This window comes from Cololabis saira, chromosome 10 (assembly GCF_033807715.1).
Source record: "Cololabis saira isolate AMF1-May2022 chromosome 10, fColSai1.1, whole genome shotgun sequence".
In the NCBI taxonomy this organism is placed as follows: domain Eukaryota; kingdom Metazoa; phylum Chordata; class Actinopteri; order Beloniformes; family Belonidae; genus Cololabis; species Cololabis saira.
The window spans coordinates 47,405,143-47,418,810 of NC_084596.1; the positions used below are offsets into that span (position 1 = coordinate 47,405,143).

Here is a 13,668-nt window from a genome sequence, read left to right on the forward strand (position 1 = left end):
GACTTAGCACAGATGGCATGCAGGTAACAATAATAATAATAATAATTAAAGCAGCAAGCAGTGACAGATGATAAGTTCATTTCTCTGGTCTAATAAGCCTCCCCGCATTAAGAGGACTACCTTGCAGCTCCCCAAAAAGCTAGGTGGTCTAGCGTTACCCAACTTTATCCAGTATTATTGGGCATGTAACATTAACAAGTTGGGCTACTGGATCGACAACGGGGTTGAAACGCTTCCCTCATGGGCCCAGATTGAGCTACGATCTTCGCAGCTCTCACTGCAGTCCCTTCTCACCACATGACTCTCTCAAGATTCATAATATTTCGCAGAACCATGTCGCAGTCAACTCATTGAAGATCTGGACCCAGTTTCGTAAACATTATGGCTTGAATGAGCCCTCATCCCTAGCCCCGATCTTTAGGAACCATTTGTTTCCGCCATCAATATCTGACCCTACATTTCGCGTCTGGCAAGACAAGGGCCTACTAACAGTCAGGGACCTTTATAAAGAACGCGTTTTCACTGATTTTGCTGAGCTTGCTACCAGGTTTAATTTGCCCCAATCCCACTTTTTTCGCTTCCTCCAAGTCAAGCACTTTGTCCAAACCACCTACCCCCAATTTCCTAATCTTCCACCCGGGTCGCTGATTGAATCCCTGCTCGTCCTCAAACCTACTCAGAGACGTTCTACCTCTATAATTTACAGCTCCATTGACTCCCTTAACCCCAATCCATTGGCTCGCCTTAAGCAGACCTGGGAAGAGGAAATAGGTGTGTTGATCTAAGATGATCAGTGGGACCAAATTCTTGAGCTGGTTCACTCGTCCTCCATATGCGCTAGGCACAGCTTAGTACAGTGTAAGATCCTCTTCAGAGTGATCTTACACTGTTTACCTTAACACCAGTGACAGCTGCAACAGGTGTAAGCAGCCATCAGCTAATCATACCCACATGTTTTGGTCCTGCCCAAGTCTTAAGGACTTCTGGCGTCACATCTTTGATACACTCTCATCAGTGTTGGACATGGAGCTTAGCCCCGACCCTCTCGTAGCCCTGTTTGGTGCTTCCTCGTCTATAACACTTAACTTTCCATCAACGAAGCGAAGGGTCCTGGCCTTTACGTCTTTACTAGCCAGACGTCTTATACTGTTCAAGTGGAAACACGTTCTCCCTCCATCTCACAACAGCTGGCTCAAGGAGGTCTTGACTCATATTAAACTTGAGAAGATCAGGTTCTCACTTTCAAGCTCGGGCAAAGCCTTTGACAAAACCTGGCAGCCTTTCATAGACTATTTAAATGGGACTACCATTCACCCTGAAAATAACTGAAAAATAGATAATTAGAAATTAAGGGACCAGATACCTACCTATGTTTAATGTTTCTATATGTGAACTGGAAAAGAAAAAAACCAAATAAAAAGATTTGTAAAAAAAAAAAAAAAAAGCAGCAAGCAGTGATGAACGGGCCCTCAGACCCTTATGCACGTCCAGGCTGCAGTGGAAGCTTGTATGATTTGCATGTAGATTCTTCAGGCCTGGACATTTAGTGGATGACACCAGCCACGACGCTCTATATCAAACCATTCAAAAGTTATGGCAGAAAGTAGGAACTATTAGATATCGACCAATCAGATGAAGGGGCGGGGCTAATTTGCACCAATTATGTTCAAGTACTCAATACCGAGTCCGATGACACCACCCACATGTCTTTATCACAACCCATTCAAAAGTTATGGCAGATAATAGGATTCTTCAACGTGCACGTTGGGGCACTCGTCACGTGATCAGGATCCACGCTCGTCACTCTATGACGTAGTGGGGACGCCCAGGGAATTCCCCAACCTGATCAGGTTGAAAACGTTGCAGTTTCACATGAGTTATTATGTTATTATGAAAGTAAAATAGATATTTCTCGCTAGAAATGTAATCAAAACGCATTTTTATGCAGAAACTAGCTCAAAATATAGATTTTTTTCACAAAAAAATGAGAAATGTCCGCCATGTTTTTTGGTGTCACGGCCAGAATCTTGAAAGTCACGTGACTTGGACGCAAAACTAATAGGCAGAAAAAAATGTAACAATGTAACAGTTCAAGGGCTATTATTGTAATCCCTCTACGTTTTTGCACTTTGGACCAACGTAGGCAGGGTACGTTTTTATGTGAGACTGGGTTGGACTGGCGAGTATTTCACTGCACATTTATTTGATTTATGCAATGGTGAAAAAATTGGCAAAATAAATGAAAAACTGCGAAGAACCATTTGTTCGGTATGCGGAATATGCGAAATATGCAGGAAGTTGTGGATTCGGCGCTGAGCTCTTCCCTCTTAAATTCAGCGGGTTGTCTCGTCTGATCTAAGGTCGTAGGAGAAAAAAAAGGAGGGTGCAGGAGGAGAGGAGAGGGGCTGTGGCGGCCCGGGGGCCGGCCGCCTCTCTCCCTCCAGCCCGCGGCTCGGTGCTCGGGTGATTGCCGGGCGCACCGGCGCGACGAGGGGACGAGCTGGGGCTCCGTCACCCCACGCGTCCGCCGCCACTATCCCCCAAGTGGATGGGAGCTCCGCCTCCGCCGGCCCTCGCAGGCGCAGTGGTACGCGGTCAGCGCGGATCCTGAGTCCCCCGGCAGCTGCGCCCACCGCGCAAGCGGGGGGACTCTCTTTTTCCTCTCACCCCCGCGGGGGAGAGCTGCTTGGGGGGTGGCGGTTTTCTGCGAGGGGTGTGGAGGTCCCCGGGCGGGTCCCGCACGTCGCGACCGGGCGTCCCGACATGTCACTCACAACACTCCCCCCTTTTTCCAAACTTTATGCGAAAATGTGCGGCGATGATGCGGTGAAATCAAGCGAGCCCCGCATAATTCGCATATTCAGCGCGGACATATGCAATATTAACCCCAGTAAAAGTGATTTTTCTGCACCAGACATTGAAATCCACGGAAGGTCTGTAAATCCACGTACAGCCGTGAAATCCGCGAAAAATTCCGCGATCACGGAATCGCGGATTCCTGGAGGGTCTAATATATGCGTATATATACATTGTATATATATGCTTCATTTTCTGAATAAAAGAACCCATACAGGAGGAACTGTGCAGAAGTTGAGGGCGTACACATTGAGGAATGATGGGATCGATGATTGCTGTCAACACCCTCCATCTTCATGTCCTTCCAGTCAGACTGTCTCACTGTGTATCTGCTCTTTCATGATGTTGAATGTTATTTTCCTCCAAATGTCTTCTGGAGTATATAAACTCCAAAGGAAGAAGTAAAGACCCTAAAATGTCCACCAGTGAATGCTGACACACAACGCTTTTAAGGCTGACTCAAACTTATTCTGAATATTCAAAACTTTCATTTTCACCAAAATAATGTCACGATTCAACCACAAATTTAAACTGACAAATGACACTTGATTAGTTGTTAAATATCACTTTCAGAATAAAAGGAATTGCTCCCTGATGACTAAATACAAGTTCTCTATCAATAGTAAAAACAAAACAGGAGGTTAATATTTAACAACCAAACATTCTGCATGACTTTCTACATAAACTGCACCTTATGTTTAAAACTAATTTCCATCATTTTTTTTCCAATTTTTATTTTTATTTGTGTAAATGAAGGTTCACGTGGAATACCACCACTCTTAAATGAAAAACTTGACCAGAGGTGTGCACATAAAATACATCCCTGACGTAAGCTAATTCCTCTCATGTGCTCTTGGGATCAGTTTTTGCCCTTCAGTATCTAAAAAAGGATCTGTCGAAATCTGGAGATGAATTATTGCACACTGAACGAACGAGTACAAAGTAAATACTCACACTGGGCTGCACCTGTGTAGCTCGGTATGGACAACTGTACATGAATGTGTTTTGTGGGGAGTGTGTGCTGCTGCTGTCTGCTCCTCTGCGTCCTCATAGCCGGGTCTGAGCCTCAGGGATGTAGATCTCGATGCTGTCGGCGCTCTCTGTGGCCGAATTCTGCCGCACAGATGCTGCCCTCTTGGCAGCCATCAGGCGCTTCCGGGCATCCTGCCGCTGCTTCTCTGAACTCTCCAGGGAGTGGTCTCTGGCCAACGGGGGGTGCTGGCGGGGGTGCCTGTGGGGCTTTTTTGGCACTGGAGGTGGGAGGCGCCTCTCCTGGTGAGAAAGAGTTGGGAAGGGGAGGGAGATTGCGGGGATTGGGGGTGTTAAGGTGGAGAGACAGGAAAGTGAAGTCTGTATGTTTGTGAAAGTGTGTGTGTGTGTGTGTGTGTGTGTGTGTGTGTGTGTGTGTGTGTGTGTGTGTGTGTGTGTGTGTGTGTGTGTGTGTGTGTTTGTGGTGATTTCACCAATGCAGCGACCGCTTGAGCATGCATACTTTATCTAACATCTCAGTAAGAAAAGCAACCGTTTATGTCACTAGTTTAGGAGGAAAAACAAGATGTAATATTATGAGATCTTAGTCTGAATAAAATGTAAATGAATGACAAAATGCTTATTTTTGGTCATACATATTTTTACATTCTACTTTATTATTATTTTATGTTTTTGACTACATAGTTTATTAGTAGTGTTTCTTGATCCGCATTAGCAGCAGGAACGTATACACCCCCTGCTGACGGGTATGTGTAGAGTCGACAACGTCTGTGCCAGATGGAACTGTGGGTTCTTTGGCAGCTCCGGACGTCATCTTCAACTATTTACTCTTGGACGTGAATACTGGCCGATGACATTTAGTGATAGCTGGTGCGATCGTAGATGTGGGCGTGAATTTTTCAAAATATGGAGCTTACTTCTGGATTTGAGCGCACATGCAGGACCACAACACTCCGCCCCGTCTCCTCCCTCAAATATGTTTGAATATGATAATGAAGATAATTATCCATTAAAAACTGCTCATCCTAACAAGAAATGTGCAAAAACAGGTAAAACAAATAAAAAAAGAAAACATCGGCTCTGAGCTGGGTGTTGGACTCCAGTCCTCGAGGGCCGGTGTCCCTGCAGGTTTTAGATGTTTCCCTGGTTCATTGCACCATGATACAAGTGACTGTGTCATCAACAGAACTATCCAGACTTTGATGACAAGCTGGTGACGATGATTCATTAGAATCAGGTGTGTTAAAGCAGGGAAACATCTAAAACATGCAGGACACCGGCCCTTCTGGGATTCAGTTTGACACCTACATTATGGTGTTCTTTGCTTTGCGTTGCGTTCGGTGAAGAGTTTTGGTTTTATTATGATCGTGCGGGTTTGTGAATGTTTATGGGCAGCGTTAGTGCATCATTACACTCTGCTTTTCTTGTTTGTATTTTAAGAACCGACGCCAGAATTTTTGGTGGATGAAAAACGGCTCCTCGTTCTGCTTTATTGTCATGCATATTATAATAACGGATTAAGACCAATGTACACGTTTATTGAGTCTTACACATTATGGATGTCCGCCATCACCTCTCTCATAAGTATAACAATGTGAACAATATACAATTTATATTTAAAACATGAAGCATTACGATCTGATTCCTCTGCTGCAGAAATAAAGACAATTTGTGCCGACGGGATTATCGAGGTGCAAACGTGAGAAATAAAGAGCAAAGTTGCTGTAACTCGAGTGTTTCATCCGCAGGAGGAGAGACCGGTCTAGATCCGTGTCGTGCCAAAAAGTGATTGCCTCCCAGAATCTGATTTCTCCCCTGAAAATGGGTCGTTTTACCTGCCAAATAATGATTGAAGGCCAAATACAGTTAATGAAAAGTTGTTTCTGCCTAAATCTGACTTGATCTCATTCTTGAGTTTCATAATCTGAAACTCTGACGTTTTAGCGCTGTCGTTCAACGGGCTGCTGTGCGCGCTCCCGCGGCCAGAAATCAGAAGAAATCAGATTCTGACAGGCAATCACTTTTTGGCACAACGGTCCATCACGGGAGAAACACTTTCTGGATCCTGCAGCACCTGCAGCTGACTCCATATCAGACTCTGAAAGTTGCCTAAACATTCAATAAAAACTTATTTCATGCTGAATCACATCAGTTCGCAACCAACCTTTCCGTGACACCTTTTTTTATTTAAGACATCTTTACAGAACCGGTTTTTCACTGCAAGATGTATTTTAATGTTTTTTTCTGTCCAGACACAGTTATGGGATGTTTTAGGATCTGGCTTTAATCTCCAGTCCTCGTCCCATACGGTCGTCATGGTGACAGAGATGTCCGACCTGCAGCTCCAGCTGAAGCATCATGTTGGTCTGAGCCGGCGCAGCTGGTCCAGTTCAGGCAGAGATCCAGAAGGATCCTCTTGGTACCTGAACCAGCTGATGGTCCAGTCTTAGTCCTGGACCAGCAGATCGGTGTGGTGCCTGAGGACTCGCTCCTGATCCTGCCATCAGCAGGTTCCTCTAACGGAGCCAAAGCTCCATCAGGATTTGCAGGTTCCATCGTTGAGCTCCTTTAGTTGTTTGTTCAGATTATGTGGTTGATTGTGAGATTGTTGCAGCTCCACTCTTGTGTAATTTATCTGGTGATGTCGGGACTGTCCTTCACGTGGTCGTGAATTTATTGTTGACGTTACGTTTCCTCATATTCTGCACTTCACTGCATCACCAGTGAGTGTCGCCAACGGACAAAACCTCAGAAAAGTGCGTACAACAGCCTTAATGTGTGAGTGAAGGACCGCGGCTTTCTACGTTCACGTCATTCTTTGTACATCCGACCGTGAGCGTTGAAAGTGGCGAACGCACGTTTTTTGTGCGCCGCACTCTTAGTACATAAGGACCCAGGACTGGGAAACACTGGTTTTAGGTGTGACAAAGGTACAGAAGCTTCACTGCCTTCAACAGACGAAGCATTCAGCATTTGGTTATGTTTGAACGTTTAAGCAAACAAATATCTGTTTTATAGAAACACTCATTGTTTATGTACCTTGTGATTTGCAGTAATGACACACAGACATGAAGCTGCACATGGTGAGATGGCTGCGGGCAGCAGAAGAGAGCAGGAGAAGGAAGGACGGGAGAGGTGGATGGAAAGACAGACAGGATGGATCCATGGAGGCCCAGATGGGTCAAGGCCCATGTGGTGTCCTTGGCATTGCAGTTATGCTGACTGATGTGTGGCTGTTTGCAAGCGCGTTCACTGTCAACACACAAAAACACACAAAACAAAAGAAGAACACAATGAGAGCAGATGAGAATGCCAACAAAGCCAGTACTATCAAAGAGGCAAAGTCGGGACAGAAAAAGTTCAAAACAGATTAACAAGTGTAACAGTGACACTGAACGAAAGATATCTTTATCTCTACAGCTGTACGCCACAGTAACAGAGTAAAAGCAGTAAAACTAGACATGTGGGCATGGTTCATCTTATATCCCTTCATGCAAACTTCATGCACACTTCCCAAGCACTTGGGTGACTTTGACGTCTGGACGTTGACATGACCGTTGCAGCATCTTGATTATTTAACCCTCCGGACCCATTTTAAAGTTTAAAGATACAATAAAGAAATGTTTAAAATGAAAATTTGGTATGAAACGTCTTCTGCTTGTAGTAATCATATAACATGAAAATGGTTACTTTCACATATTTATATTACACAAATAGGGTTTGGGGCAAAGTGTAAGTGTGCCGAAAGGGATCAGAATTGTCTTTGCAACTGTAAGATGTATTTCAAACCCTGCCCCCTCTCTCTCTCTCTCACACACACACACACACACACACACACACACACACACACACACACACACACACACACACACACACACACACACACACACACACACACACACACACACACACACACACACACACACAGACAGACACACACACACTCCCTTATTGTGATGACCCTGTCTATGCAGGTGGGGTCCTTTTCTGTTCCTTTAAGACCCAGGCCAAACAGGCTTCATCAAAAACAGACATGCTTCTGATAATACTCGTAAACTATTCAATCTGATGAACCTAACACAGCAAACCAAAAGCATTCTATAATTGTATCATTAGATGCAGAAAAAGCATTCGATAAAGTGAATTGATCATTTCTACTCAACACCCTCCATAAGTTCGGTTTTGGAGAGTCATTCATCCACTGGATCAAAACTCTTTACACCTCACCTAAGGCCACAATAACCACAAATGGTATCACTTCACGGGGATTCACACTTCACAGAGGAACCAGACAAGGATGCCCACTCTCACAGTCTTTATTTGCCATCTTCATTGAACCCATAGCAATACGTAAAAGCAATAAAATTAATGGAATCCAAAATAGCCATTTCCAACATAAAATTAGTCTTTACGCAGATAATATATTATTGTTTATACAAGACCCCTACAAATCATTAAAATAAACCTTCAATCTAATCAACAATTTCTCTGTGATCTCTAACTACACAATTAACTGGAATAAATCAACTCCCTCTGTCTGAAAACGCTTGGCATTCTGCAACTCAAGACCCACTCCTTCCCTTTCACATCAGAAATATTAAGTATTTGGGTATCAATATTTCCTCCAGGCTGTCAGAGTTATTTAACCTCAATCATGTTCCACTACTTAAAAAAATACAGCATGACCTCAAACGATGGACCACTCTTACTAAAAGGACCAACAGTTAAAATGAAAACCCTACCTCAAATCAGCTACCTCTTTTCTATGCTTCCCACTACCCCAACAGACAAATGGTTAAAATCTCTAATGGATCTGAATCTCTATTGGAAAAATAAAAAAAACTAAAATCTCATTCTCAACATTGCAAAAGAAAAAATCCCAAGCCTTGAAGCACCAAACTTCCCACTATACTTTCTAGCAAAACAACTACAGTACCTAACAAAATGGACTCAACAACCCAAATACAGTAATTCATGGACAGGTTTAGAACAATCCCAATGCAAAAACATCTTACACACAGACCTTCCGTTCCTACCCCAATCAATAATAAAATTCAACCTCTTCAAAAATATAGTAATCTTTACAACTCTGATAGCCTGGTGGAAAGCCTGTGGAATCACTGGATCATCAACATCACCTTGTAAGTACAAACAGCCTACGCACATCTCCACAAGCCCATAGTAAACTCTTCTTCTTTATTTCATCCTGTATTTAATTTTTTTTTGTTTTACTTATTGATTTATTTATCTTTTTTTAGATGACTTTATTATTATTAGATTATTATTATTAGATTATTATTCATTATAATTAAGAATTATATATATAAAAAATATAAATAAAAAATAAAAAAATAATTAATTCTGAATGAATGTGTATTTTTGTGTAGATCACACATACAGTACACCCACACACACTACACTCAATAAGAAAAAAAATATATTATTGTTACTTATTGTCCTTTTCTTTTCTGAATGAATATGTGTATCTTTGTATAGATCGCCATTATTTACTACTTTGCATGTTCAAAGAGGATTGTGATGTGATGAACAATCTTGTTCAGTTTATACATGCAGCCATTGGGAAGTATAATCCAGAATCACGGCATACACTTTCATTGTTATGCTGATGATACGCAGCTCTATTTGTCTATGAAGCAGGATGAAACAGAACCGTTAGTTAAACTTCCGGAATGTCTTAGGGATATCAAGATCTGGATGTCCGGAAATTTCTTGCTTCTAAATTCAGATAAAACAGAGATTATCATTCTTGGTCCAGAGCATTTTAGGAAGGGATTAGATGGTGTTGCGATGGCTTCTAGTGCAACTGTGAGAAACCTCGGTGTTGTTTTCGATCAAGATTTGTCGTTTAAACCATATGTTAATCAGGTTTGTAAAATAGCATTTTTCTCCGTAATATTGCAAAGATTAGGAAAATCCTCTCGCAGAGTGATGCAGAAAAACTAGTTCATGCGTTTGTATCTTCTAGACTAGATTACTGTAATGTGTTATTAGCAGGATGTCCAAGTAATTTGCTGAATAGGCTCCAGCTAATCCAAAATGCAGCAGCTGACAGGAATCAGCAGGAGAGACCACGTCTCTCCATGTTAGCGTCGCTCCATTGGCTACCCGTAAAATTCAGAATCCAATTTAAAATTGTATTACTTGCGTATAAAGCCCAAAACGGCTTAGCTCCGCATTATTTGCAAGACCTGATAGTGCCTTATGTTCCTGGCAGAGCTCTCCGTTCTCGGAGTGCAGGTTTACTCATAGTTCCTAGAGTATCCAAATGTAGATTTGGAGGGTGGGCGTTCTGCTATCAGGCACCATTACTATGGAACCAACTTCCAATCTGGGTTAAGGAGGCTGACACCACCTCCACCTTTAAAACTAAACTTAAAACCTTTCTGTTTAGTAAACCCTATAGTTAGTGTTTAGTAAACCTCTAGCTGGTGTTGGTAAAACTCTAGGTAGTGTAAACTCTAGTCTGTTAGAGTCAGTAGCCATAGTTGCAGCTATAGAACAAGACTATAATAGTTGGTCTCAAATATAGCTTCGCGGTAGACATGCTGCTATAGGCCTATGCTGCAGGGGGGCACCGACATGATCCACTGGGCGGTGCCTCTAACCCTTCTTCTCCTCTCCTCTTCCCTTTCTCTCTTCTCCATTTCTATTTTTATTTATTATAAGTATCTCATAGCCATCATTTTTGTCCATCGCTCCTGTAGTTCCTTGTGCTGGCCCCCCCTTTTCTTCTCTTTTCTCTCTTTTGTACATGGTGCAGCATCCTCTGCCGGTGGCGAAGAGCATCTCTGAATGCACAACACCGGAACCTGCAGCGTGGGAGTCAGAGGGGCAGGGTAACGGCCCGGTCAGGCGGGGGAGAGATTTGTCCGTCAAGACTCCTCTCCCTCCCAAAAAAATTGACTTTGTTGTTTTGTACTGTTTCCTTTTACTGTTTATCTTGTTTGTTTTCTAGTGTAAATAAAATTTAAAGCAAAAAAAAATAATTAAGAATAGAATAAGCTTTATTTTCCAAGTATGCACATGCTTGTTATTTGTCACCTCGGGCCTGTAGGTGAGTCGGGAGGCGTTATCCACACAACATAACCTAATCTGTGTGGGCGTGAAGGATGTTGTCCCCGCATCAGCAAGATTTACACGCCGTCAGACGTATCATTTTCAAAACAAGGATGAATGTGTTTATGGCTGGGTCTTGCTTTTTGCAAACCCCCTGTTTGTTTTGTGGTCACTTGTTCAAACAATGGACCATCCTTTTTGGTTCTGGACATACGCCGTTTTATGGCATCCTCGGAGGCTGACTATCTTGCGGATCTCCTTGTATCCCAAAATATAGATCCTACCTGTGATGTCCTGCTGCTGTTGTTACTCCCATCAGCTGATTCCTTATTTTTATGAAATAATAATTAAAGCTGCAAGCAGCGATGAACGGGCCCTCGCACCCTTGTGCACGTTCAGGCTCCAGTGGAAGCACTTTTATGACTTGCATGTAGATTCTTCAGGCCTGGACATTTAGCGGATGACACCAGCCACGACTCTTTATATTAAACTATTCAAAAGTTATGGCAGAAAATAGGGACTATCAAATATCGACCAAAGGGGCGGGGCTAATTTGCACCAGTTTTGTTCAAGGACTCAAAACCGAGTCCGATGACACCACCCACAAGTCTTTATGTCAAACCATTCAAAAGTTATGGCAGAAAGTAGGAACTATCAAATATGGACCAGAAGAAGGGGGGGACGCGCTTCTTGGCGTCTATTGTCGGCACGGTAACACTTTTGACTGAGAAAAGTAATGCGCATGGTTGCAGCACATTTTGATGTATAACACACCTGGGTACACGTTATGGTTCGGGCGAAAAAACAGCTGAAGAAATAGCATAAATTGCGGCAAAATTACACGATTAATTCAAAATGGCTGACTTCCTGTTCGGTTTCGGCCATGGCGCCAGGAGACTTTTCTTTAAGTTGCGACATGATACAGGTGTGTTCCGATTTTCGTGCATGTACTTGTGGTCATTTTCAGCCCGTTAAGACATTATTTTTTATTTGTATTATCATTTATTTTGAGTGAAATAAAGAATATTAGCTGTTTCACATGAGGTTTTAGACCAAAATTTTTTATGTTTTTCATTTTCTTTCTTAAACAAAAAAAAACAAACAAGTTCCGCAAAAGCTGAAGCAAGAAAGATCAGAGCTTCCCTGGGCCCCCTTGTTGCTCATTGTCATGCTTACCCTAATTTCAGATGTCATTTGAGTAGTGGATTTTGAAATGAAGGTTAGCTCGCTGCTCTCATTTGCCCAGTTTTTGGAATAACCGGGGTCAGACGATCTCAGTTTTTACCAGACCAACAAATCACTTCAAAAGCCTTTTTCACAACACACATGGGAGACTTCACAGGGGCTTTGTCTACTTCTTTTTCTTTTCATATTGTCTTTACAACCAGCTCAGCTTGTCAATATGGATCTTGTTACAGTTGTTCTTCTTTTTTTATTTGCATTCTTTTATTTATCAGTGCTCATATAGACTCTGTCATCAAGCTCATCCTTGCAACCTTGAATCAATGTCACTGGACATCCTTTCTTGGTTCTTGAGGAAGTTTTACATCCCATCCAGAAGACATCAATTCAAACTGACTGGTATGTTTTGAGCTTATGGGCTTTTGGAGTCTCCTGCAAACAACTTATCCTGCTGTTACACTTGTGGGTTGTGGGTCAAATCCTGTTAGTTGCAAGTCAGTTTTACCTTTTGAGGATTTATTTGTTTGTGGCTGCCAAACAGCGAGAGTGATGCGCTATTGCCATCAAGTGGTATTATTCCTTTAGTCCGAGTGATATCGAATTTTTAAAAGCCACGTATACACCTTAATCCGGCCATAGACATAGCCTACTAACAAACAGTTGGGTTTGTGTACGCATTCCTTACTTCCATAACATTCCCCGCGTTCCCGCTTGGAAAAGATGGATAAAGATTTTTTATCTTTTGGAGAATAAAAGATAAATTAGCAATGTACACCTTTTTTGAAATGCTATTCTTACTGGAGCCACATACAGAAGAGTGTAAATTAAATTATTCATAGATGTTACAATGAATGCATAAACCAAAAAGCCACTAAAGTGACGTAGAAAAAGAGCAAAGACCAAATAAATGTTTTAAGTGAAATTCTTACAATTAGTGTCCATGTTTGGATGGAGTTGGTTTTGTTGCAGTCACGGTGTAGAAAACAACACCAGATCTGGAATCAGAAATTGTGTTTTAAGGCATTAAGTCAATGCTGCAGTGTTTAAATCACTGAAAAGTATGACTGAATGTCCTCAGCAAAGTTTGACCAATTAACTTTAAAAACGGACAACTCATTGCATTGGATTGCTCCCCTCTGTTCAACACAACACCATACATCCGTGCAAAGACTGTTGCACTTACCCATACGAGCGCCTGTAGAGGTCAGCTGTATATTGCACCTCATTCATGCATCATATATTTTTCCGATTCTTATATTCTTATATTGATTTTTATCTATTTTTTTCCCTTCATTAAGCCTGAAAAAAATCAATTACATTTTTTTTTTACTTTGTCATAACTTTGATCAGTTATTTAAATATAAAATAAAACAGCTTAATAAACCTCCAGAGGTTACAGATGCAGGAGAGAAACACAGCAGCTCTGTCAAATCTCAGTAAGGAAGTGTTATACCATCACACGCCATGTCTGGTGAAGAGGAAACCCTTTTGGGCATTTACATTAATTTTGTTGCCTGCAGTCTGAAGAATCTCCTGTAGAGGTCTGAAGTATCCCCTGTAGCA

At 42.2% G+C, this 13,668-nt stretch overlaps 1 protein-coding gene across 1 annotated transcript in view; it reads right to left on the reverse strand.

Annotated features, from left to right (window-relative positions):
- Window positions 1–3,903: 3,903 nt before the first annotated feature.
- The window catches only part of LOC133453163 (disks large-associated protein 1-like), a 181,122-nt gene continuing 171,357 nt past the window's right edge, over window positions 3,904–13,668 (reverse strand). Inside the window, exon 15 of the mRNA XM_061733057.1 lies at window positions 3,904–4,128. Coding sequence (XP_061589041.1) covers window positions 3,904–4,128 — 225 coding nt within the window. The remainder of the gene's footprint in view (window positions 4,129–13,668) is intronic.